General features: G+C 41.5%; 1 protein-coding gene across 2 annotated transcripts in view; it reads left to right on the top strand.

The window, feature by feature from the left end:
- Window positions 1-25,235, top strand: part of rspo3 (R-spondin 3) — an 89,360-nt gene that overhangs the window by 26,120 nt on the left and 38,005 nt on the right. For both annotated transcript variants that reach the window (XM_073057342.1, XM_073057341.1), the window contains one exon: window positions 7,463-7,660. In XM_073057342.1, the coding sequence (XP_072913443.1) occupies window positions 7,463-7,660 (198 nt within the window). The remainder of the gene's footprint in view (window positions 1-7,462; window positions 7,661-25,235) is intronic.

Below are 25,235 nucleotides of genomic sequence, written 5' to 3'. Positions count from 1 at the left end.
TCAATCCTGAGATAGTTCTTGTGAACCTCCTCTGGACTCTATCCAATGCTAGCACATCTTTTCTTAGATAAAGGGCTCAGAACTACACACAGTACTCCAAGTGTGGCCTGACCAATGCCTTATAAAGCCTCAACATTACATCCTTGCTTTTATGTTCTAAAAATGAATGCTAGCACCACCAACTCAACCTGCAACTTACTTATATTAAGGAAATCTTCCACAAGGATTCCCAAGGCTCTCTGCACCTCTGATTTTTGAATTTTCTTCCCATTTAGAAAATAGTCCATGCCTTTATTCCTTTTGCCAAAGTGCACTTCCCTGAATTATATTCCGTCTGCCACTTGTTTGCCCATCCCCCCATTCTGTCTAAGCTCTTCTGCGAACACTTCCTCAACACTACCTGCTCCTCAACATTACCTTTGTGTCTTTGGCAAACCTGGCCACAAAGCTACCAATTCTTTCATCCAAATCAATATGAAAAGAAGCAATCCTAGCACCAACCCGTGTGGTACCGGCAGCCAACCAGAAAAGGCCCCCATTATTTCCACTCTTTGCCTCCTGCCAGTCAGACAATCCCCTATGCTTGCTAGTACCTTTTCTGCAATACCATGAGCTCTCAGCTGGTTGAGCAGTGTCATGTGTGGCACCTTGTCAAGGGCCTTCTGAAAATATGAATTAACCACTTCCACTGACTGTCTATCCTGCCTGATACTTCCTCAAAGAATTCCAATAGATTTATCAGGCAAGATTTTCCCTTAAGGAAAGTATGCTGACTTCGGCCTTCTAAGTACCCTAAAACCTCTTCTTAAAAATGGACTCCTCAACATCTTCCCAACCACTGAAGTCAGGCTAACTGGTCTATAATTTCCTTTTTTCTGACTCCATTCCTTCTTAAAGAGTGGAGTGACTTTGCAATTTTCCAATCCTCAGGAACCATTCCAGAATCTAATAATTCTTGAAAGATCATTGCTGATGCCTCTGCAATCTCTTCAGCTGCCTCTTAGGGATCCCTGGGGTGTACACCATCTGGTCCAGGTGATTTATCTGCCTTTATGCTTTGCAGCTTCCCAAGCACCTCTCCTTAGCAATAGCAATAACAATCACTTCAGCTCCCTGGCACTCTCATATTTCTGGCATTCTGCCAGTGTCTTCCACAGTGAAAATTGATGCAAAATATTTATTAAGTTCTTCCACCATTTCTTTGTCCCCCATTACAATCTCTCCAGTGTTATTTTTCTGTGGTCCAGTATCCGCTCTCATCTCTCTTTTACTCTTTATATATCTGAAAAAAACTTTCTGTATACTCTTTTTATTTTATTGGCTAGCTTACCTTCAGATTTCATTTTTTTTTCTCTTTATGGCTTTTTTTGTTAGTTGCCTTCTGTTGGTTTTAAAAAGCTTCCCGATCCTTCCTTCCCAATAATTTTTGCTATAGTATATGCCCTGTCTTTATCATTTATCCTATCTTTGACTTCCCATGTCAGGCAAGGTTGCACTTTGGCCAGCTTTTCTCACATACTTCTGTAATTCACTTTAATTCCATGTAATACTGATACATTTGATTTTATCTTCTTCTAAAACTGCAAGGTGAATTCTATCATATTATGATCACTGGCTCCTACGGGTTCCTTTTCCTTAAGCTTCCTGATCAAATCTGGGTCATTATACAACACCCAATCCAAAATTGCCCTTTCCCTGCTGGGCTCAACCACAAGCTGCTCTAAAAAGGCACTCCACAAATTCCCTCTCTTTGGACAAGCACCATACCTTTCCCAATCTGTAATATATTGAAATCCCCCATGATTATCACAACATTGCCCTTTTTACATGCATTTTCTATCTCCTGTTGTGATTTGTAGCCTACATCCTGGCTACTCTTTGGAGGCCGATATATAACTCCCATCAGGGTCTTTTTACCCTTGCAGTTTCTTAACTCTACACATAAGAATTCTACACCTTCTAATCCTTTATCAGCTCTTTCCAAGAATTTGCTTTCATTTTTACCAATAGAGCCACCCCACCCCCTCTGCCTACCTGTCTGTCCTTTCAATACAATAAGCTCCCAACTATGAACATCTTTCAGGTATGACTCAAAGATACCCACAATGTCATGCCTGCAAAACCCTAACTTGCACCACAAGATCATTACCTTATTCTGTATAGTGCGTGCATTAAATATAACACTTTTAGTCCTGTATTCATCAATCTTTTTGATTTTGACCCCTTGTTACACTTTAACTTATTCCACTGACTAAAATTTTGCCCTCTCATTTGTCAGTCCTTCCTCACTGTCTCACTGCATATAGGATTGGAGGGTAGCTAATGTTATCCCACTTTTTAAGAAAGGAGGGAGAGAGAAAACAGGGAATTATAGACCGGTTAGCCTGACTTCAGTGGTGGGGAAGATGCTGGAGTCAATTATAAAAGATGAAATAGCGGCACGTTGGATAGCAATAACAGGATCAGTCCAAGTCAGCATGGATTTACGAGGGGGAAATCATACTTGACTAATCTTCTGGAATTTTTTGAGGATGTAACTATGAAAATGGACAAGGGAGAGCCAGTGGATGTAGTGTACCTGGACTTTCAGAAAGCCTTTGATAAGGTCTCACATAGGAGATTAGTTGGCAAAATTAGAGCACATGGTGTTGGGGGTACGGTACTAACATGGATATAAAATTGGTTGGCAGACAGGAAACAAAGAGTAGGGATTAACAGGTCCTTTTCAGAATGGCAGGTAGTGACTAGTGGGGTACTGCAAGGCTCGGTGCTGGGACCGCAGCTATTTACAATATACATTAATGATTTAGATGAAGGGATTAAAAGTAACATTAGCAAATTTGCAGATGACACAAAGCTTGGGTGACAGTGTGAAATATGAGGAGGATGTTAGGAGAATGTACGGTGACTTGGATAGGTTGGGTGAGTGGGCAGATGCATGGCAGATGCAGTTTAATGTGGATAAATGTGAGGTTATCCACTTTGGTGGCAAGAACAGGAAGGCAGATTACTATCTGAATGGTGTGAAGTTAGGAAAAGGGGAAGTACAATGAGATCTAGGTGTTCAGTCTTTCAGTCACTGAAAGTAAGCATGCAGGTACAGCAGGCAGTGAAGAAAGCTAATGGCATGTTGACCTTCATAACAAAGGAAGTTGAGTATAGGAGCAAAGAGGTCCTTCTGCAGTTGTACAGGGCTCTGGTGAGACCACACCTGGAGTATTGTGTTCAGTTTTGTTCTCCAAATTTGAGGAAGGACATTCTTGCTATTGAGGGAGTACAGCGTAGGTTCATGAGGTTAACTCCCGGGATGGTGGGACTGTCATATGTTGAAAGATTGGAATGACTGGGCTTGTATACACTGGAATTTAGAAGGATGAGAAGGGATCTGATTGAAACATATAAGATTATTAAGGGATTGGACACGCTAGAGGCAAGAAACATGTTCCCGATGTTGGGAGTCCAGAACCAGAGGCCACAGTTTAAGAATAAGGGGTAGGCCATTTAGAATGGAGTTCAGGAAAAACTTTTTCACCCAGAGAGTTGTGGATCTATGGAATGCTCTGCCTCAGAAGGCAGTGGAGGCCAATTCTCTGGATGCTTTCAAGATAGAGCTCTTAAAGATAGCGGAGTCAAGGGATATGGGGAGAAGGCAGGAACAGGGTACTGATTGTGGATGATCAGCCATGATCACATTGAATGGTGGTGCCGGCTCGAAGGGCCGAATGGCCTACTCCTGCACCTATTGTTTATTTTTCATTGTGTATAGCTGTACACCAACTGCCCCATCCTCAGCCCTATCACTCCAGCTCCCACCCCTCTGTCAAATTAGTTTAAACCCTCCCCAACAGCTCTAGAAAACCTGACCACAAGGATATTGGTCCCTCTTGGGTTCAGGTGAAACCCATCATTTTTGTACAGGTCATACCTTCCTCAGAAGAGATCCCAATGATCCAGAATCCTCCAGAATTCTCCAGGAACCAGAGATCCTCTGCTTCCATTCCTCAGCCATGTATTCATATGCCAAATTGTCCTATTCTTACCTCACTGGCAAATGGCACAGTTAGAAATCCAGAAGTTACTACCCTGAAGGTCCTGCTTTTCAGCTTGCTGCCTAATGTCCTATCTTCTCTTCTCAGGACCTCCTTCCTTCTCCTACTGTATATGTACCGTGACTTGTGACCATTCACCCTTCTCTTTTAAAATACAATGGACCTGATTCAAGACATCCGCCCAGGTGTCAATTTCACACCCACAGAGTCTGCTTTCTACTCCTCTAATTATGTAATCCCCAATCACTACTGCACTCCCCTTCTCCCCACTTTCCTTCTGAGCCACTTAGCCTGACTCAGTGCCAAGGACCTCCTTGCTGCGGCTTTGGTAGGAACCCCCCTCACCCCCACCCCGTCAACAAAGTGGCATATTTACTCAGGGGAACGGCCAAAGGGTATTCTGTACTGGCTGCCTATTGCCATTCCCTCTCTCTGGCAGTCACCTAGGTACCTGTTTCCTGCAACTTAGGGGTGATTACCTCCCTGGAGCTCCTATCTATCACCTCATTTTCCTGTATGAGCTAAAGGTCATCCATCTGCAGCTCCAGTTCCTTAAAATGTTCTCCTGAGGAGCTGCAGCTCAATGCACTTTGTGCAGATATACAGTAGTTACCAGGGAGACGGGAGGTCTCCCAGAGTTCTCACATCTCACACAAGGAACATACCACTAACTCTGGACCTTTCTTAGTGCACTAGCTATGTACTGATGGAGACAAAAACAAACTTAATAGCAACTTACTTAGAATCTCTGCCTGTGCTTGCCCAAACCTGTTGAGCCAGACCACTTTAACAAAGTTCAGAGTTCAAAATTTTGAAGTAAATTTATCAAAAGTAATTGGAAGTCTCCCAGATTTCCAACATCTCACAAAAGAAACATACCACTACTTGTGGATCCATTCTCAGTGCACTAGCTATATACTAAAAGAAAAGAAAAACTAGAAACTTGCTAATTTACTATTCTTACTTAAAACCTCTGCCTGTGCTTGCCCAAACCTGTTGAACCAAAGCCGGACCACTCTAACACTGGCCCACTCATACAATGGCCATCCCAGCAATGGCCGCTCCACTTACACCTCCTTTCCTTTTATTGGCCTTGCAACAATTTCAGCCTGTCTTCTAGTCCATTCCTTTAAATCCATGCCATCTGGCTTTTGACTCTCCTAAGTGAGGGATTATATCAATCTAACTTATTCTTTTTTGAACACCCCATAGTTTTATGCACTTCAATTGTGTCCCCTTGCCTGTCAATCACCTTTACTTTTTTCATGTTTCCTATATGGCCCTGCAAAGCCTTGCTCAAATTTGTGTAAGCTACATCAAGTGTGCTGCCCTTATTAACCCTCCTTGTTACCTCACCAAATAACGTAATATAGTTAGTTAGGCACAATCCCCTCTTAATGTTCTAAACAAAGGTTAATGCTGTCCTTCAAAATGGACTTAAATTAACTGGCCTGTTTTTAAAAATATGACACTGTTACCTTTCCATTTCCCTGGCAGTACTCATATAGACAGGGGTAATTGAAAAATTGTAGCCAGATTCTTTGAGATTTCTTCCTTCGCTTCTGTTTACAACCTGGGATGTACATCATCCGGTCCTGACAATTTATTCATTTTCCTCTTTTATTAAGGTAGGCGGTTTTAGCTGTTAACTTTGTACTGAACTGTGTGGTGAGGTGAGGGCCTCCGCTGGTCAGAGTTGACCATGGATATTGCATCCTAGCTGTCTAGATCTGCAAGCCGGGGCAGTATGACGTGGAGAGCAAGCTATTGCCCGAGTAGCAAACTCCCCTTCTCCATGCATCTGATGAACCCAAAGGAACGGCAGAGACCGATACAGTTTGGCACCAGCAGCATCGCAGGAGTTGCCAGTCAGCATTGAACTCAATGTAGGACTGCCTTAGGGGCTCCAGCTCCGGATTTTTCCCTCGGGGTTTACTCCCAAAGCCTTCCGCCTGAGTAGGTATAGCCGCAAGGCAGCGGAGGTTTGTGATCAGAGTTTTCCTTCTCTTAGATAGGCTGCCAACCACAGCCAATGAGCCCCATCTACCCAAAGCGACCAGTTTTAACCTGCCTCTGCACCTTCTCCTGTCAGTAGAAAATAGGAGCTGGACTTGGTTGTCAGAGGCTATTTCAGGCGCATGTCATTAGGAGCATTTTATAGGTAGTGGGAGCTTGTCCCCATTACCACCCCCGGCTATAACAACCTTAAGAAACCACAGAACTGTACAGACGGAAAATACATAATCCTTGGTTGGCTGCATTTATCTCATTGTGAATTGGTAACTGTGACATTATTATTAAAGTCATTGTAGTACTGCAGATTGTACTACATGTGTGAGATGTTGGAAATTGTCTCAGACTCTTCACTTGCAACCTTGTCTGGTGGGGAGACAGATGACATGGCAGCTGTGTGGCCTTGATTGTGGCGAGGACGCAGCCTTAAGCCTACACATGGCGTCTGAGCTGGGTTGGGGTGTGGCCTCTCCCATAGGTGCTGCCCTCTCCTGTTTGCATGGTGGAATCACAGGCTGGACTGCGTGCGTCTGGAGGACTGTACCATCAACTACCAGACATTGTTGCCCAGAGACTTTGACTATATATATGTTCTTTCTTCTGAGTGAATATGCTTCTTTGCTCGCTATTTTGATTATGTTACTCGCTGTTTTTGAATGTTTGCTTGCTATTTTGAATGTTTTGCACCTTGGCCCCAGAGGAACACTGTCTCATTCAGTAGTATCTATTTATGCTTGAATGATAATTAAACTTGATTTCATTTGATTTGAATTTCTATTCCTTGTCATCATTCAATGACCCATTGTAAAAAAATATCTCTGATGTGAAATATCAGCAATAGATTTTAGTTGAATAATCTATTCAATGCCCTACCTTATATTCTGGTAGAGGCACTGTGTCCATACATTGAAACGACACAGAAAAGAGGCCATATCCATAGCATCTATCAAATATCCATTTCCACTCATCCTACTGTCATCCCATTTTTATTCTCAAAACATTCCCATCCATTGTACGTAAAACTGCCAACCCAGTAACGATGAGCAGATTTAGCAATCCAAGGAAGTTGAGGGAGGGGAGGATGTTGGTGGTAAGGTAAATTTGACTGAGAATGAATAAATATATAAGATATGGAACGACTGGGGTGGCACAGTAGCACAGTGGTTAGCACAACGCTTCACAGTACCAGCAACCCAGGTTCAATTCCTCACCTTGCCTGTCAGAAGTTTACACATTGTACGTGACTGCATGAGTTTCTTCTAGTTTCCTCGCACATTTTAAAGACGTACCGGTAGGTAGGTTAATTGGTCATTGTAAATTGCCTAGGGTTAAGTCGGGGGTTGCTGGGCTGGAAGGACTGGAGGGGCCTATTTCATGCTGTATCTCAATAATGTTCACAGTGCATTGTGAAGTAAGTGAGTGGAACGCATGGGGTCCGTGTACAAAGCGAGGGAAGACGTGTGGTTTTCGCAAGGGCACTGAGACGAGGAGTCGGGACATTCTGCAGAAACCATCAGCACATGGCACCCTCTGTCCAAAGACCACCGAGAGAAGGAAGTGCACAGTGCAGAAAAAGCGTTGCCCGCCAGGACAGAAAGGTAAGGCGACTTCCGTGAGACCTAACCATGCATCATCTCTGTAACTAACTCCATCATTCTAAAATATTACAACCATATATGCCTCAAGTAACTGAATATACCATTCATCACTACTAGTGATTATTACCAGAATAATTATTATCAAGATTGCATGCTGTGTTAATTTTTAGTCAGTTAGGAAAGTAGCCATTTACTTTTTCATGTGAATATCTAGTAAACTATTACTCTTTCAATATTTGACTGTAATATTCTTTTGCTGATGAAAGACCACATAATCTCAGGCTTATGGCAAACACATGTCAAGTGGTTATGCAAAGTAGGAATCCTGTTGAAGTGGCATCAAAAACATCTGAAGTGACTATAAAAAGATGAGGTAATAAACAAATTACTAACTTTGAATAATCAATAACATATGGTATATTTATTCAGTATACAAGCCCTTTGCGGAAAGCAGACAATTAGCATCATGCTTCTCTGAATGATCATAAACACTTTGCTGTCCGTGTTCAGAAAATCCAAAATTGTTCAGCTGCGTTACTGTGTTGTGAAAAAAAGGCCAGCGATAGCTTTGAAAAGAATTGTGATGTTCCTGGCAATAGCAGCCAAGAAGCATGTTTTGTGATCCGCCACACCAGAATACAGGAAAGCAGAATGCAATCATGTCAACCTTGAATCTGAGGGACATTTTAAGAAGAACACTGAAGCTTCCCTGTTACATGCAGTTTTAATTCAAATGAATTGTACCCAGGGTTCTGTTAACGGAATTGTACCTGGGGTTCGGTTAATGGACTTGCAGCCAGGGTTCTGAAAACAGAATTGTACCCGGGGTTCGGTTAACAGAATTGCACCAGGGATTCGTTTATAGTACACCCATGAAGCTTCTGCAGAGTTGCTCCCCCTAATTGTTCAATGGGCGTTTCCTCTAAACAGCCTGCCATCAATGTTTGTGGCCAGCCCTATGGTCCTGGGACAATCAAGTCACTGTTCACATGTTGCTTTTGAACTTGAGCTACTTACATAGGACAGTCTGTCACTGATCCCAGATTTAGACTGTCTTCCTCTCTGAACTAACTGCTACATATCTCTGGAAATGTCATGGTTGACTCTGCAGGCTATCCCAGTAATCTCTCACATCATGAAAACCACTGGGGACTGAACTCCTGGACTGCAGACTTGACTGGCAAAATAGTTCAAAATTAATAATAGATTTTTTATTACCAACATTAATTTGTAAAAATCAACAAGCATATTCACTTTTAGGGAGATAATAAACATAAGCTTTAGTTGTTAAAACATAATATACCTGCTAAATAATGGCTGTCTCCTGTTGAGAGGCAGATTTTGTCCTTCCTTGACCATCATTTATCATTCCTCAGTAAGGACTGAGGAAGGAAAGGGGACAACTGATGCTGAGAGCTTGAAAGGTGGGGAAGGAGAGTACTGTTTCATTCACTCTCAGACCACACTGACCCTGTTCACACAGCTGCCCTCTACCAATGAAGTGAGCTAACTTTCCTGGACCCCTGCAGGCAATCCATTCATTGGTAAAGGGCAGTTGTGTGGCCTTCCCCATTTTCCCCATTCTCTGACTTCAGCGCTATCCTTACAGTAGTTCCCCATGCTAAATATCTCTCCCCCCTCTCTCTCTCACACACTCTCTTTCTCTCTCTCTCACTCTCACTCTCTCCCTCTCCCTCCCCTCTTCTTTTCTTCCCCTCTCTCTCCACTCCTTTCATTCTCTCCCCTCTCCCCTCTCCTTTTCAGACCAGCAACCAGTAAAAATGAATATTACTGTGTGAGAGAGAGTGTGTGTGTGTGTGTGTGTGTGTGCGCGCGCGCAAGAGTCAGTGCTTATGGGTGTGTGTCGGTTTATTGAGACTCAGCACCGTTGGCCCAATATTATGCATTGCATCCTTCATACCAGGTCAGAAGAATGCTGTTCCCAGCAAATCTGTAGAAATTTGCTGGAGGCTTGGGCAACACACCAAATCTCGTCAAACTCCTAATGAATTAAAGACACTGCCGCATCTGTGATTCACAACCCGCTCCACTCTCATGGCAGCTTCCCTTCAGGAGAGAGTGGCCTGTATCCTTTCCACTCTCAACACAAGTTACACTTCCATCTCACGGGTGGTAAGAATCAAATCCCTGTTTGTCCATACAGCCTTTTATCCTAGTGAGTCTGTCTGATAGCTGAAAGGCTTCTCTATCCCTTCCAAGCCCATCTAACCATTGTTTATCAAGTGCAATACAGCCCTGGACTAAAACATACTTAAAGTTGCTTCCTTCAGACCACAAAACATAGGAGCAGAATTAGGCCATTCAGCCCATTGGATCTACTCCACCATTCCATCATGGCTGATTTATTATCCCTCTCAACCCCATTCTCCTGCCTTGCTCCTGTAACCTTTAACGCCCTGATTAATCAAGAAAATATCAACTTCCCCCTTAAATATGCCCAATGATCTGGCCTGCAAAGCAGTCTGTGGCAATAAATTCCACACACACACCACCCACTGGCTAAAGGAATTTTTCCGCATCTCTGTTCTAAATGTAGTGAGGTAGTGTTCATCAGTTCAGTGTCCATTTATAAATCAGATGGCAGAGGGGAAGAAGCTGTTCCTGAATTGCTGAGTGTGTGTCTTTGGGCTTCAGTACCTTGTTCCTGATGGTAACAATGAAAAGAGGGCATGTCGTGGATAATGGGGTCCTTAATGATGGACAGACTCTGCCTTCCTGAGGCACCACACCTTGAAGGTGTCTTGGATACTACAGAGCCTGGTACCCATGATGGAGCTGACTAATTATACAACTTTCTGCGACTTACTTCCTGTGCAATACCCTCCCATACCAGCCGGTGATGCAGCCTGTCAGAATGCTCTCCACAGTATATCTCTAGAAGTTTTCAAGTGGTTTAGGTGACAAAGCAAATCTCCTCAAACTCCTAATGAAATATAGCCACTGTCTTGCCTTCTTTATAGCTACATCAATATGTTGCGACCAGGTTAGCTCCTCAGAGATATTAACACACAGGCAGCTGAGATTGCTCACTCTCTCCACTCCTGATCCCTCTATGAGAATTGGTTTGTGTTCCCTCGTCTTACCCTTTCTGAAGTCCACAATTAGCTCTTTGGTCTTACTAACGTTAAGTGCAAGGCTGTTGCTGTGACACCACTCAACTAGCTGGTATATCTTGCTCCTGTACACCCTCTTGTCACCATCTGAGATTCTGCCAATAATGGTTGTATCATCAGCAAATTTATAGATGGCATTTGAGCTATGCCTATCCACACAGTCATGGGTGTGGAGAGAGCAGAGCAGTGGGCTCACACACCCCTGAGGTGCACCAGTGTTGACTGTCAGTGAGGTGGAGATGTTGTTACCAATCTACACAGATTGTGGTCTTCTGGTTAGGAAGTCGAGGATCCAGTTGCAGAGGGAGGTACAGAGGCCCAGGTTCTATAGCTTTTCAGTCAGGACCGTGGGAATGATGGTGTTAAATGCTGAGCTATGTAGTCAATGAACACAATGAACACAAGCGTTTGTATAGTCCAGGTGTTCTAAGGCCATGCAGAGAGCCATTTGGATCATGTCTGCCATTGACCTATTGTCACAATAGGCAAATTGCAGTGGGTCCAGGCCCTTACTGAGACAGTTGATTCACGCTATGACCAACCTCTCAAAGCACTTCATCACCATAGATACGAGTGCTAATGGATGATAGTCGTTAAGGCAGCTCATGCTACTCTTCTTGGGACACTGTGATGTAGTTGTTTCCCTTTTGAAGCAGGTGGGAACTTCCAACCATACCAATGAGAGATTGAAAATGTCTTTGAATGCCCCCACCAGTTGATTGGCACAAGTTTTCAGAGCCTTACCAGGTACTCCACCTGGCGAGGGTTCATCCTCCTGAAAGACAGCCTGGCGTCGGTGTCCGAGACAGAGATCACAAGGTCACCAGGTGCTGCAGGGACCTTCATAGCTGTAGTTTTATTCTCCCTTTCAAAGCGTGTATGAAAGGTGTTGAGCTCGTCTGGTAGTGAAGCATCGCTGCCATTCATAATGTTGGGGTTTGCTTTGTAGGAAGTAATGGCCTGCAAACTCTGCCAGGGCTGACGTGCATCTGACGTCACCTCTAACCTCTCGCAGAATTGATTCTTAGCTCTTGAAGTAGTCCTCTGCAACTCTACCTAGTTCTCTTGTACAGACCTGGGTCGCCAGACTTAAATGCCGCAGATCTAGCCCTCAGCCCGACAAACCTCCTGGTTCATCCACGACTTTTGGTTGGGAATGTACAGCAAGTTTTCATAGGTACTCACTTATCCACACACATTTTAATGAAGTCAATGACAAATGCAACATATTCATTCAAACGAAGGTGAAACCCCGAATACGGTCCAATCCGCCAATTCAAAGCAGTTCTGTAGGTGCTCCTTTGCTTCCCTTGTCCATCCCTTCTTGTCCTCACTACTGTTGCTGCAGTCTTCAGTCTCTGCCTGTAGTCAGGGAGTAGAAGTACAGCCAGGTGATCACAGGTGATCAGGCTTCCCAAAGGGAGGGCGTAGAATAGCACGGTAGGCATTCTTCATCTCAGTGTAACAGTAGTCCAGTGCGTTGTTTCCTCTGGTGCTACAAGTTATTTGTTGATAACTTAGTGACTTTATCAAGCTGGCCTAGTTAAAATCCCCCAAAATGATGGAGGGATTTAGGCAGTGACCTTGAACTAAACAGTCATGTCTGGTGTAATAACATATAAAAGTCATACCAGATGTACACACTCATACATTGCCCCATTCATTCAGCAAGCCAGTCACCATATTCCCAATGACCTTAGAGATCCTGTAAACAAAAGTCCATCCAAAGGCCACCATGTGCCTTTGAGAAAATTCTGAGAAATAAACAAAAACCAGTACAACTGTATTCTTTTTTTCTTTTTGGCAGTTCCACTGGTTCCTTCAATAGTTCACATAAAAAATCTTAGAGCTTTCTAAGAAATTTAGCAATGTTCATTGGCATTCATTTTCTCCTGTGGAGCACTGAAGAATTGTTGCATTGTTGGGAATATTACACATGCATTCCAAAACAGGGTCATGTCTACAGTCTCTACTTCAAATAAATCTCATCACAGTGTTTCGAAGCAGACAGGGGAGTTCAACTTGGTGAACATCTCTCAGTCAACAGTGCCGTCACATATTTAAGTGACAGAGTGAACCAGAAGACATGGTCCATAGAGGTGCCAACGACATGGGTAGGACAAGTGCTGAGCTTCTGCATGGGGAGTTCATTGAGATGATGCTAAATTAAAGGGTTGTGATCTCAGGATTACTACCCATCCCACGTGCTAGTGAGACTAGAACAAGGAAGATTATACTGTATAGTTTAATACATTGGTGAGGAGTTGTTGTAGGAGGAAGGGCATAAGATTTTTGGATCATTGGGCTCTCTTCTAGGGAAGGTGGGACTTGTACAGAGGGGACAGTTTACATCTGAACTAGAGGGGGACTAATATCCTAGTGGGGAGGTTTGTTAATACTGCACAGTGGGGTTTAAACTAGAATTAAGGGGATAGGAAACAGTGTCAGAACAGTTAGTCGAGAGGTTATGGAGGCAGATGTTGATATGACCTCAAACAAAGTTAGGAATCAAAAGTTTGAGCAGGGTACGACAAACTTGAAAAGGATGAATATGGGTGTTGTATCTGAATGCGCACAGTATACAGAACACGGTAGATGAACTTGGAGCAGTGTTGCAGATTAGTAGGTATAATGTAGGCAAGGATACACATTGTTTTGAAAGAATAGGCAGAAAGGCAGAGCGGGCAGCATTGATCTCTTGATAAAAAATGAAACCAAATCATTAGAAACAGATGTCATGGTGTCGGAAGGTGTTGGATCATTGTGGATAGAGCTAAGGAACTGCAAGGGTAAAAAGACCCTGATGGGAGTTGTATTCAGACCCCCGAACAGTAGTAAGGATGTGGCCTACAGATTACAATGAGAGATAGAAAACATATGCCAATGAGTTAATTCCTGTTTTACTCCCCACACTAACCTGGGCTCTAAAAAAGGCACAAATGCCACCCAGTTGGAAGGAAGCGATAATCTCAGCTGTACTGAAAGAAGGCAAGGATAAAATGGAATGCGGGTCATTTAGACCAATATCCGTTCTTAATGTAGATTATAGGTTATTTACCTCATCATGGCCAAACGATTAGAGGAGTTTCTACCCATATTGGTACGTAATGATCAGACAGGTTTTATATGACAACGCCAGACACAAGACAATATACGAAGGACACTTCACATTATGGATCATATACAAAAAAAAAATCGAAGCAATAGTGATAAGCTGAAAAAGCATTTGATTCGGTTAATTGGAATTTTCTTTACAGAGTTTTACATAGATTTGGTTTCCAAAACACAATTATTAAAACTGTACAGACACTATATGACAATCCTGCTAGGATTAAAATCAATGGATATTTATCAAATAGTCTTACCCTAGAAAGGGGCACGAGACAGGGTTGTGCATGGTCACCACTACTCTTCGCGTTATATCTGGAACCATTAGCTCAATGCATCAGACAAAATGAAGATATCAGGGGAATTACTATTAAAGGGACAGAGCATAAATTGGCTTGTTATGTGGATGACATTTTGATCTATCTAGGGCAACCAACATACTCTTTGCCTAAATTGATGCAATCCTTGGAACAATATGGTCAATTATCAGGATACAAGATCAACATAGATAAAACCCAATTACTTTCATATTACTATAGCCCACCAAGAGAAATTGAAAGTCGATACCCTTGGGCATGGCACACAGAGTCTTTCAAATGTTTGGGCATCATTATGCCAAAAGATTTGGGAAAATTATCAGCCTTTATATAAAAAAATTAAGGAAGATGTGGCAAGATGGAACCTGATTCCTTTTTTCAGTCTCAGTTCAAGGATTGAGTCTATTAAAATGAATATACTGCCCAGACTGTTATATCTCTTTCAGACCCTACAAATAGAGATTAATCAAAATCAATTCAATGAATGGAACAAGATGCTATCAAGGTATATTTGGCAGGGTAAAAGGCCTAGAGTTCATCTCAAAACTTTGCAATTAGCAAAGGAAAAGGGGGGATGGGGCTTGCCTTCTCTTAGAGATTATTATTTTGCAGCACAGTTGGGAGCTGTGATATGTTGGTGCAACCCATCATATGACGCTCAATGGAAAAACATTGAGGAGCAGGTACTTCCCATCCCCTTACAAGCAATTTTGGCTGATAACAACCTGCAAAGGTACATAAATACTATTGATAACCCATGGGTGAAATTGACTCTTAAAATATGGAAAACTACTATAAAAGAATATAATCTAGAGGGAGAAATCGCAATTCTTAAATGGTGTGCATATGACTCGGATTTTACACCAAATAAATTGGATGCTAGATTTAAGGACTGGACAGCTAAAGGAATAACAGTTCTTTGCAACATAATGAAAGAAGGAACACTGTTCAGTTTTGAAATGCTTAAAGAGAAACACTTATTAGAAAAACAAGATTTTTATCGGTATTTACAGATGCGACAATATGTTAATAAGATGCTTAAAAATGTAACCAAGGCAAATACATGCTTGATAGAGCTCTTTCGAAAAGCATATAATTCAGATAATGGTAGTAGAATCATTTTCAAGCATGTATAAGGGGTTGTCAAATCTTAAAACACATTCGACTTCATTCATTAAAACAAAATGGGAGAAGGAAGGAAGGATAATTATATCTGAGGAAGAATGGACAACAATATGGAGGTATCAATGGAAGTGTACCAGTTCACAGAAATGGAGGGAGTTTGGATGGAAAAACTTGATAAGATATTTTATTACACCCTCTCAGAAATCCCATTATGATAGTAACCTCCCTGTTTTGCTGGAGAAATTGTGGAAATCAAAATGCAAATTATTATCATATTTTTTGGGACTGCCCTGTTATCAAAAACTATTGGCGGGGCATACACAATGCACCTACAAGACATCTTTAAATGTGAAATACCCTTAGAGAATAAGACCATATATTTTGAATGTATACCTCAAGAATGGTTGAAAAGAGATAAATATTTAATGAGTATACTGTTGGTGGCTGGTAAAAAGACTCTTACTAGGAAATGGTTATCACAGGAGAGCCCAACTTTAAATACATGGATGGAAATTACAATGGACATTTACAAAATGGAGAAGATAACAGCATCTGTTAATCATAAGCTGGAACAATTTGATTCATACTGGGAAAAATGGTTTAACTACATAATGTCTCATAGGCCTGATTTTATTCTCACAAATCAATGAATCTGTTGTTAAAAAAAAGATCACTCCCTACTTGTACATAGTTCTTTCCTTTTGCTTGTTTTTTCTTTCCACTCTTTTCTATAAGTGTATACCTCAGATAAATACTTTGTGGAGGTCTGTGATATATATGATTATATGATATATATGTACAATATCTGAAATACATCTTATGGAAATGTTTGTTCGATGAACTTCAATCAAAAAATAAATTACAAAAAAAAGAAAACATACGCCAAAAGGGCAATGTTACAGTAGTCATGGGGGACTTCAATATGCAGGTAGATTGGGAAAATCTGGTTGGTGCTGGACTACAGAAGGAGGAATTTCTATAGTGCTGATGAGATGGCTTTCTAGGGCAGCTTGTGGTTGAGCCCACGAGAAGATCAGCTATTCTCAATTGGGTGTTGTGCAATGAACTGGAATTGATTAGAGAGCTTAAAGGAAAAGATCCCTTAGGGGTAAATAATCACAATGTGATCGAATTCACCCTGAAACTTGAGAAGGAAAAGCTAAAGTCAGATGTATCAGTATTACAGTGGAGTGAAAGAAATTACAGAAGCATGAGAGAGGAGTTGGCCAGAATTGATTGGAAAAGAACACTGGCAGGGATGACGGCAGAGCAGTAATGGCTGGAATTCCTGGGAGCAATTTGGAAGGCACAGGATATATATATATCCCAAAGAGGAAGAATATTCTAAAGGAAAGATGATATAGCCGTAGCTAACGTCTCTTCAGTTCATTTCCCAAACCCCCAGCAATTCTAGTTTAAACTCTCCCCAATAGCCTTAGCAAACCTCCCTGCCAGGATATTGGTCCCCCTCGGATTCAAGTGCAACCCGTCCTTTTTGTACAGGTTACGCCTGCCCCAAAAGAGGTCTCAATGATCCAGAAATCTGAATCCCTGCCCCCTGCTCCAATCCCTCAGCCATGGATTTATCCTCCACCTCACTCTATCCCTATACTCACTGTCACATGGCACAAGCAGTAATCCCAAGATTATTAACTTTGAGGTCCTACTTTTCAGCTTCTTTCCTAACTTCCAGTAGTCTGTTTGCAGGACCCCCTCCCTTTTCCTACCTATGTCGTTGGTTCCAATATGTACCACGACCTCTGGCTGTTCTCCTTCCCATTTCAGGATATCGTGGACATGATCAGAAACATCCTGGCCCTTGGCAACTGGGAGGCAAACTACCATCCGTGTTTCTTTCTTGCATCCCCAGAATCGCCTGTATGACCCCTTAACTATAGAGTCCCCTATCACTACTGCCGTCCTCTTCCTTTCCCTACCCTTCTGAGCCACAGGGCCGGACTCCATGCCAGAGGCGCAACCACTGTTTCTTCCCCCAGGTAGGTCCCCCCCCCCCCCAACAGAACAGAAAGAACTCTAACAGAAGTACTAATTGTTAAGGGGGACAGCCACAAGGGTACTCTCTGTACTCTAAGGAGCTGCAACTCGACGCACACCTGGCGCAGATGTGGCCGTCCAGGAGGCTGGGAGTCTCCCAGACATCCCACATCTGACACCCAGTACAGAACACCGGACTCACAGACATACCTTCTGTTTCTATTCTTCACAATTACCTTACCTTGCCTCAACCCATTATTGCCAAAGCCCTCCTACTCTGACTCCCTCCACTCCATCACCCGCTTCTCTGTTGCCTGCTCCTTAAAGCTGTCTTCTTTTTAAATTCTCTCAGCCGGTCTAACTCGCTGATGTCCACACACCTGCGCAGTCATGCCTCAAAATGAAAACATAGACTATTTTCTAATTGGAGAGAAAATACAAAAAACTGAGATGCAGAATTTGCAGGCTGAGACTGTGGTGAGGAAGGCAAATGCAATGCTGACATTCCTTTCAAACGGACTAGAATATAAAAGCAAGGATGTAATGTTGAGACTTTATAAAACACTGGTGAGGCCTCTCGTGGAGTATTGTGAGCAGGTTTGGGCCCCTTATCTTAGAAAGGATGTGCTGAAACTGGAGAGGATTTAAAGGAGATTCACGAAAATGATTCCAGGATTGAATGGTTTGACTTATAAAGAGCGTCTGATGGCTCTGGGCCTGTTTTCACTAGATTTCAGAAGAATGAGGGCTGACCTCATTAAAAACCTATCGAAAGGTGAAAGTCCTTGATAGAGTGGAGAGGATGATTCCTATGGTAGGAGAGTCTTAAGACCAGAGGACACAGCCTCAGAATAGAGGGGTATCCTTTTAGAATAGAGATGAGGAGGAATCCTTCATCCAGACGGCGGAGAATCTGTCTAATTCTTTGCCACAGGCAACTGTGGAGGACATCATTTAAGGCAGAGCTTGATATACGCTTGATTGGGGAGAAGGCAGGTGACTGGGGCTGAGAGGGAAAATGGATCAGCCATGATGAAATGGCGGAGCAGACTCGATGGGTCAATTGGCCTAATTCTGCTCCTATGTCTTATGGTGTGTATAGGATTATGCCTTGTGCAATTCAGTTGTTGCTTTTCCTGAATTAAATTTCAATAATTGTTAAAAACACAAAATTCTGGCAGAACTCAGCAGGCCAGACAGCATCTATGGGAGGAGGTAGTGACGACGTTTCGGGAAGAAACCCTTCATCAATAATTGTTAATTGGATATAAAGCTCTTTGCCACATCCTATTATTATTTATATTTGGAGTTAAGTAACGAGAGTCGACATAGTCCTGGTTTAGCACTGCATCTCTAACATTCCCAACAGTACAACCATACTCAGTGCTCCAAGGGAGCACATGAACGTCATCAATGTCTAAATTTCTTAGAAAACACTAAGACTTTTCATATGAACTAGTGAGAGGACCAGTGAAAATGCTGAAAAAATAGAAGCATCTAGTTGTGCTGGTTCTTGGAATTTCCACAATGCATTTTGATGAAAGCTATATGAATGTAAATCTTTTTCTTTTACCGTACACCTTATCTTTTAGTTGCTTAGTTCTTATTGAAACTGGAATCAAATTTAATTAGGAAGAAGTGGGCGAAAAGTAAAGAACCTCTGTACTAACATCTCCTTTCTCTCAACAACTAGCCTGTGTATGCTAGATGTGATGATAAGATCTTAATTAGTGGGAAGGATTAGCGATGGAGGAATGATCAGGTTGTTGCACAAATGGAAATAGACTGTGACAAAGCTACAACAGGATAGGATTTTTAGGTGTTTCATAACTATCCTGTAAGCAGAATAACTGTTTCAAAATGTCTTCACCTTATAGAAGCACAATTAATTGTATTGATTTAAAATTAATGACATATTGCCTGAGAAGCTAATATTGCTCAACCCAGTTAACTCTTAACCATGAATGACAATGCATCATAAAACTTTACAAATGTAAACTCACAAACATCTTAAGTTTAGCCTAATTGAAAGAATATATTTGGCACTTGTGTAGAAAGTAAATCTCAGAAATGTAAATCCCATTTACTGAATTCCCCATTTGCCATTCAAAAGCTTTTTTTTAGAACAGCTCTGGGATGTTGTTATGTTCCCCTCTGGAAACTCAGTGCTACTAATCTGCAGCAACTCTAGTTCAGAGCAATCTCAGCGTAATTTACTTTCTCCATTTGGGATTGTCTCTGAGGTTTCGAGCTGACATCCGCTGAAGTTATTTCAAATCCAGTACATGTAGGTCATTCAGGTAACAGTAATTTGCCCATGCAGCATTCAAAAAATCACTACTCCAAATTGTTAGAAATGGAATGAAATTCAATCTCACAGAGTTTATGTGAAAAAATGTAAATAAATATTTTTTCAACTCCCGTTTTTAAACAAGCACACATGTCACAGCTCCACATTATGTAAAATCATAATATGAATCATTTTCTAGCAATGCAGCCCCCCCCCCCCAATAATACAGAGGTCAACTTACACAAGACAACCAACATACAGTCTTATTGGAACTTTAGAGTTTTGACACAAATTATTGAGGCAATTAGCAAAAATGAAGAATTGTGTTCTGAGGCCTTCTGGGGCAGTTTTAATTGAATTCATTAGCAAATTTAGAAATACACTAAATTCAAAAAGGCTTCATGTAAATATGGCTGATGCAATTAATTTCTTCCTGCGCAATCCGTGTTCTAACTTACCAAAGAAATAAAAAGAACAGGAACTTGCCTGGTCATCTTAGTAATCTAATACTTTTTGATAAAGAGTGTAGATTACTTTTTGCCTCAATAAGATTTAACAAATGGGTCCCTGGCTTATATTCCTAATACTGTGTCAAATATTGCTGGATGAGCCAGGGAAGCTGGCCAAGAGCTCTCAAACCTCAGAAGTCATACATTAAGGTAGATCCTATTCAATCAAAAAAAAAGTGTGTAATATAAGGCTGCAGCCTACAAAATCATAACAGTAAGAGATTGCAGTTTGATTGTGCAAGTTTGAAATATAATGAATTAAATAAAAACAGCCACTGGCAGAGTTGAACTGAGTTATTTCCCAAAGGTGGAAAAGAAAGTTAATAAATCTTGCAGCTGCAATGCCCAGTGTTGAACTTTTTATGGTGTAATTGGCAATGAATTGTAAAAATACTAAAGGGTGTTTTATGTCTGTAATTTAACCTTATTGCAGAGCAGCTCTCGTCTTAAATTTCTCCTCAGCATAAAAGAAAAACATTTGAATTCCCAGCCGAGACCCTGGTCCAGTCAGATTATGATTAGGTCAGAGTGCTTACAGACTGGAACTGGGCTGTACTGGTAGCACAGATCAGTATGGCAGCTGTGGGCATAGGAAATGGACACCAGTGTAGCTAATGACCTTTCTCTCATGATTATCCAGCAGGCTGCAGCCTTTTAAAATTAACTCAAAACTAATTACTGTATCCTTTGGGCTGTAGTGTTTATATTTCACATACGCGAAAGGGTCAAGGCTTGAACTCGCCAAAAGTGAACTGCACACAATTTAAACTCAGCATGTCCTCAGGGTTCTGCTGTTTACCTCTTATTATTTTTGTCCCAAATATGCTTTATTAATTTTGGCCTGGTTTAAGTTTTGAATCTAATTATCTGAAAAGTCACTTAGACCGGAACAGATCTCAGTGACGTCCTTCTGATGGGGCTAAAAAGGGGTCAGCGTGCTGATTCTTTTTCTCTTCAAATTGTCCTTGGAGTTATCCATTACATGGTGAGATGGATCTTGACAAACCATGTAAAATCAAAGTTAAGCATCCAAACTTTTAAAATATCCTCTCCTGTCATTTAGACTGTATGTCCAGGTATCCCAAAAAAAGATATAAAATATACATAATTTTTTCTTGTCTTGAAAAGATTATTGCAAAAATTCATCCAAAAAAAATCCAAGGCAAAATATCATGGTTTGGAAAGCTGAAGGATCCATTCTTGGTAATTGGTGGGAGTGTGGAATGAGCTCCCAGTGGAAGTGATGGATGCAGGTTTGATTTCAACATTTAAGAGAAGTTTAGATAACTATAGTACATAGATGGGAGGAGAATAGACAGCTATGGTCCAGGTGCCAGTCAATAGGAATAGATAGAATAATAGTTTGGCACAGACTAGATGGGCCAAAGGGCTTGTTTCTAGCTGTAGCGCTCTATGACTCTATGACTCTAATTATTTATACCAGGCATTGTTAACAGCCAAGTACGTCTACCCCAGAGCTTTCTGGATAACTGTGTTTAGGAACAGGAAATAAATGTTTATTTTTATTAATTTTAATAAAGGAGGAAAACACTTTGATCATGTCACTGGTTTCTGTAAGAATTACAGACAGAGAACACATTCAATGAATAGGAACTAGTATGGTTTGAGTTACAGCAACAAATAGACCACAAAGTGTTCACCAACCATGAAGCACACATTTACATCAATCCCATTTATTCATCCCACATTCTCCTCTACACCTCCCAGGCTTACCACTCATGCACACACTAGGGACAGTTTGTAGCAGCCAATTAACCCATCACTCAACATATCTTTGGAAAGGGGTAGGAAACCCATGAGGTCACAGGGGGATAGTGCACACCCTACTTTGTCAGTACCAATGGTCAGTATTGAACCCTGCCCACTGGACCTGTGAGGCAGCAACATTAACTGCTGTGCCACTGTGTCAAGCTTCAATGAGAAGATACTTCAAGTTATGGGTGAAGCTCTGTTGTACAATAGCAAAAAGTTCAGAGTCCAAAGTAAATTCATTATCAAATTACATACGTCACCTCATATTAACCTGAGATTTATTTCCTTGTGGGCATTTACAGTTAATACAAAGAAAAACTGAGCAAATAAATAAATATTGAGAACATGAGTTGTAGAGTCCTTGAAAGTGAGTCCATAGGATGAGGAATCAGTTCAGTGTTGGGGTGAGTGAAGTTGTCCACTCTAGTTCAGGAGTCTGATAGTTGAGGGGTAATAACTGTTCCTGAACCTGGTGGTGTGTGACCTAAGGCTCATTTTGCACATGGCAGCAGTGAGAAGAGAGCATGGTAGGGGGTCCTTGATGATGGATGCCGCTTTATTGCACCAGCGCTCCTTAAAGATGTGCTCAGTGGTGGGGAGGGCTTTATCTGAGATAGACTGGGCTCTAATCAAAACCTTTTTTAGGCCTTTCTGTTTGAGGGCATTGGTGTCCCCATACCAGACCATGATGTAGCTAGTCAGTATACTCTCATCTATAGAAGTTTATCAAAGTTGTACATGGCATGCTAAATCTTCGCAAACTTCTAAGAAAGTGAAGGTGCTGCTGTGACTTCTTTGTAGCATGCTGGATACTGGACAGATCCTCTGAAATGATAACACCGAGGAATTTAAAACTTACTAACTTTACCCACTGTACAAAGAGAATCAAGCACGTAACGTAACCTGAGAATGCTGGAAACACTCAGCAGTGCAGGCAGCAGCCATGGAAAGGGAGTGTGTTAATGAAAAAGGCTCTAGTTAATGTTTCACATCAAAGACACTTCATCAGAACCGTGTGAGTGGTTAATTGTTAGTTCATCCAATAAGCTATGAATTTGACCCCGATGCACTTTACATACTATAATAAAACGTGTTCGACCTTGTGCATTATGAAAGAATGAAAAATATAATGTAATTGAACTATTTTATACTAATACTTTGCAAAACAAGTATATATGTGATGTTTTATGTGCTCAAATTCAATCTTTCTGCCCACTAACTCCTTAAGACCATAAGATATAGGAGCAGAAATGGGCCACTCAATCATGGCTGATTTATTTTCCCTCTCAACCCTATTTTCCTGCTTTCTCCCTGTACCTTTTGGCACTTTACTAATCAAGAACCTATCAATCGCTGCTTTGAATGGCTTGGCCTCCACAACCTCTTGTGACAATAAATTCCACAGATTCACCACCCTCTGGATAAAGAAATTCCTCCTCATCTCTATTCTAAAGGGACGTCCGTCTATTCCAAGGCTGTGCCCTCTGGTCCTAAACTCTCTCACCAGTTGAAACATCCTCTCCATGTCCACTTACCCCTTTCAAAATTTAGTTAGTTTCAGTGAGATCCACCCTTATTCTTCTGAACTCCAGCGAGTACAAGTTACTAAATACTCCTCCCTTTCATTCCTGGGATCATTCTTATAAACCCCCTGTTGCTTAATCAACAAACAAGAGAAAATCTGCAGATGCTGGAAATCCAAGCAAAACAAACAAGATGCTGGAGGAACTCAGCAGGCCAGGCAGCGTTTATGGAAAAGAGTACAGTCAACATTTCGGGCCGAGACCCTTCATCAGGACTGGAAAAAAAGATGAGGAGTCAGAATAAGAAGCTGATGAAAGGTCTCGGCCCGAAATGTCGACTACTCTTTTCCATAGGTGCTGCCTGGCCCGCTCAGTTCCTCCAGCATTCTGTATGTCTTTGTTGTTTAATCAAATATTATTTGTTGTTTACATAATACATTGTGCGTTTTATGTAGAAGTACATGAATGGCATACATTATCATGCTACCACATCACGGCATACACGTTTTCCCGGTCAACCCGTGTTTTTCTTACGATTAGTTTTATGTTTTGAAGTTACAAAACATAACACCCCCTCAGGATCTTCTCCATTGCCAGTTCATCCTTTCTTCGATATGTTCCTAAAATTGCTCACAACTACATTGTGTTGTCCTGCAACTATATCCTTCCTGATGTGACAGTGGAGAATGGATCCATTGCTAACTGAAAAGTAGAGAATGATATTAAAGACGAGTAAATGTAATAAATTAAGTTGGGCTTGTCACTCAAAGGCACTGGTGTTCCCATACCAGGCCTGTTTCTGGCCTTATAAATTGATTGGGTTGTTAAGAAGACGTATGGTGTGTTGACCATCATAAGTTGGGGGATTCAGCTCAAGAGCTGCAAGATAATTTTATACAACTCTGGTTCAATCACACTTGCAACATAGTGTTCGGTTCTGGTCACCTCAATTTCGGCAGGGTACGGAAGCTTTAGAGAGGGTGTAGAGGAGATTTACCAGGTGCTGCCTGGATTGGAGAGCATATCTTATGAAGACAGGTTGAGTAAGCGAGGGCTTTTCTCTACGGAGCGAAGGAGACCGATAGAGGTGCGCAAAATGATAGGCCATTTTAGGCAACATCTAAATGTTCTTCAATAGAAATGCTAAAACCTCCCCTCATGATCTCATGTAACAATCTTTGAAAGGTTTCCAGCCACCTGTGGCTGTTCATTTCACTTCCATTCCCTCCGGGAATATATTGTTTAAGACATTTATGCCAATTTTAACAGATTTTCTTAAAAGCATTACACTGCAGTTAAATAATATACAAATACAAAATCCTGAAGGAATTCAGCAGGTCAGGGAGTATAAACAGTCAATATTTCAGGCCAAGACCCTTCATCAGGACTGGAAAAGAAGGGGGAAGAAACCAGTATTCTGATGAAGGATCTCGGCCTGAAATGTCCAGAGATGCTGCCTGGCCTGCTGAGTTCCTCCAGCGTTTTGTGTGTGTTGCTCTGGATTTCCTGTATCTGCTGAATTTTTTTTGTGTTTATACATTTCATTAAAAATTCTTCAAGCAACATAATATTATGGAATTTTAAGTGCTTGGAATTTGGACCTGAGAGACATTGCTTAGAATATTCATGAGAGGTGTCCCCAGTCTACTTTCTGAATGAGCCATTCAACCTTCAAAGTGGATGTCAAAGATTACACTACTACAGAGAAACAAAACAAGGACATTCCTCTAGTTTCCTGGCCTTGTATTTTAACCTAATTATCTGTTCATTTATCACATTCTAACAGTGTGTAAATTGGGTG

This window comes from Hemitrygon akajei, chromosome 9 (genome assembly GCF_048418815.1).
Source record: "Hemitrygon akajei chromosome 9, sHemAka1.3, whole genome shotgun sequence".
Classification (NCBI taxonomy): domain Eukaryota; kingdom Metazoa; phylum Chordata; class Chondrichthyes; order Myliobatiformes; family Dasyatidae; genus Hemitrygon; species Hemitrygon akajei.
The sequence above is the reverse complement of the archived record's forward strand: the minus strand, read 5'-3'. Positions and strand labels throughout refer to the sequence as shown.